The sequence below is a fragment of the Cyprinodon variegatus genome, unplaced genomic scaffold, assembly GCF_000732505.1.
Source record: "Cyprinodon variegatus isolate N-32 unplaced genomic scaffold, C_variegatus-1.0 Scaffold1198, whole genome shotgun sequence".
NCBI lineage: Eukaryota > Metazoa > Chordata > Actinopteri > Cyprinodontiformes > Cyprinodontidae > Cyprinodon > Cyprinodon variegatus.
In genome coordinates, this window is record NW_015151651.1 from 7,935 (window position 1) to 10,072 (window position 2,138).

General features: G+C 40.5%; 1 protein-coding gene across 1 annotated transcript in view; it reads left to right on the forward strand.

The window, feature by feature from the left end:
* hace1 (HECT domain and ankyrin repeat containing E3 ubiquitin protein ligase 1) overlaps window positions 1-2,138 on the forward strand; it is a 50,958-nt gene that overhangs the window by 6,977 nt on the left and 41,843 nt on the right. Inside the window, exons 4-5 of the mRNA XM_015401249.1 lie at window positions 982-1,057; window positions 1,136-1,267. Of these exons, the coding sequence (XP_015256735.1) occupies window positions 982-1,057; window positions 1,136-1,267 (208 nt within the window). The remainder of the gene's footprint in view (window positions 1-981; window positions 1,058-1,135; window positions 1,268-2,138) is intronic.

Below are 2,138 nucleotides of genomic sequence, written 5' to 3' on the forward strand. Positions count from 1 at the left end.
CCGTGGAAAGACTCACTTCTATAATAAGGTTAAGATAATAGGCAATATATGAGGATCTTTGGAAAAAATGGACGATGTATATTAATGATTACTGACCACCTGTTCTTTCTAAATTGTTCTGCTTGATATTATTTGTAACTTTTAAAAATAGTAAAATACAGGTGAAAAGAAAATGCTATTTACAATTCCATAGGAGCAGGTCTAGCATTTACGGAGGTAGACTCTTTTGCACTATGGCAGCGTAGAGCTAAGCTAGTCACTATAGGGATCACCATTACGCTCTACTGTGACTGGGGCAAGTATAGAGTAACAACAACAGTAAGACGGATCCTACCTGATAAAATAAACCTAAACCTACAGAAGACCTTTTGGTTTAGGATTCTTTTTATCACTTAACCTAACACTAAACTTCTAAAATTAGTCTGTTTATATAACTATGCTAAGCAGCTCATTAAAACATGACAACGATGTGGAACAGGTAATGTGTATATTTGCTGTATTATGCATAGATAAAATCTATATCCTACACAGACTAATAAAATACCATTTAAAAAATGTTCTATGTAATCAAACCTCTGTCACGACGAAATAGATGATGCGGACGTTGCAGAAGTCTTTCTTTATCCAATCATCAGATATCTGGAAATAAATGACACACTGCAGCTTTAAGGCCAATCTTAACCCCCGATTGCTCCCCAGTAGCCCCATGATGGCAGCCCACTGCTCCCCGAGGGGAGGGGTTAAATGCAGAGAGTTAATTTTGTTGCTCTGTACTTGTGACAGTGGAATGACAATAAAAAAAAAAAAAAAAAAAAGCGTATTTAGAGGAGAAGCGAACAATATTCTGTCTGATTTTGGCAGCTCTGGTTTAACGACATCTTATTTTTTTTTTAATGATTGTGATTAAACCCTCAGCCCTGACTAATTATATTCATATTGTTGCTGAATTCAACCAAACTTTGTCCTCCACTGTTTCCTCAGGCAGAAGAAGTGCATGGGCAAGCTAATGGAATATAACGCTGATGTCAACATCTGCAACAATGAAGGCCTGACTGCTGTGAGTTGTTGTTGGTTGATAATGTTTCATGCTTTCCACCTCTCCCTCTCTGAATCAGACTGTCATCCTCTACTGCAGATCCACTGGCTGGCTGTTAATGGGCGGACGGAGCTTCTGCACGATCTGGTGCAGCACGTGTCTAATGTGGACGTGGAGGACGCTATGGGGCAAACCGCGCTACACGTAGCATGTCAGAATGGACACAAAACAGTGAGCCGATTCAAGAAGATTTTTCTGAACTGTTAAAAGAGGGTTTGGGGTTTTTGGTTGTAGTGACTTGTTCTTAACAGAAAAAAAAATAAAAAAAAAGAACCTAAGCCACGATGAGGCTGCTGACCGGCACTCGCATTGCCCGCTTTTATTAAATGAATAAACCTTCAGGTTCTTGGCTTGCAGAGCATTAATTGATCCGACACCCTCACAAAAAGCACTTTTTAACTATCTCCACTGGCTTAAAATCAAAGGATCTTACATTTGCCGCAACACAGTAATAAGTAACAGAAAAACCTACAAACAACCGGCAAAGATGACAACGGTCAAAAAACTGTTTGTTTTCGCCGCAATTAGCACACCTGCCGTGCGACTACCTGTGACTCCATTTAAAACAGATAAATCAGCCCACTGTCAGTTTTCTGTATTACAGCAAATAGGAAAATAAATACAAAAACTCCAAAATATGGCTCAAATATTGGTAAATTAACTAATTTAAATATAGATAGCCATAAAAGTTTGATGTAAAGTTTGGATTATCTGGTCACACTAACAACACTGAAGGGCAGGTTATCCTCCTGTAGCAGATATTGTTGCCCAATATTGAAGCGTGGGCTGCGCTATGTTATTCCACGCCACAACGCCAGAGGGACAATCACGAACTAGCTGTGGGTCTAGATACGGCCGAGGAGGTGAGGACAAGGGGGCAAGCGACAATAGAGGGACATGAGGGCCAAAAAAGAGGGGATCCAGGTGGAAAAAGGTCCCAGCGTTTTCGCACACCTCGCTCTTTTAGCTGGCCCAACTTCACTTAACGGGCACTTAACCTGACTCCTCCAGATGGATTTGCTCCACATATCCATCTGGAAAC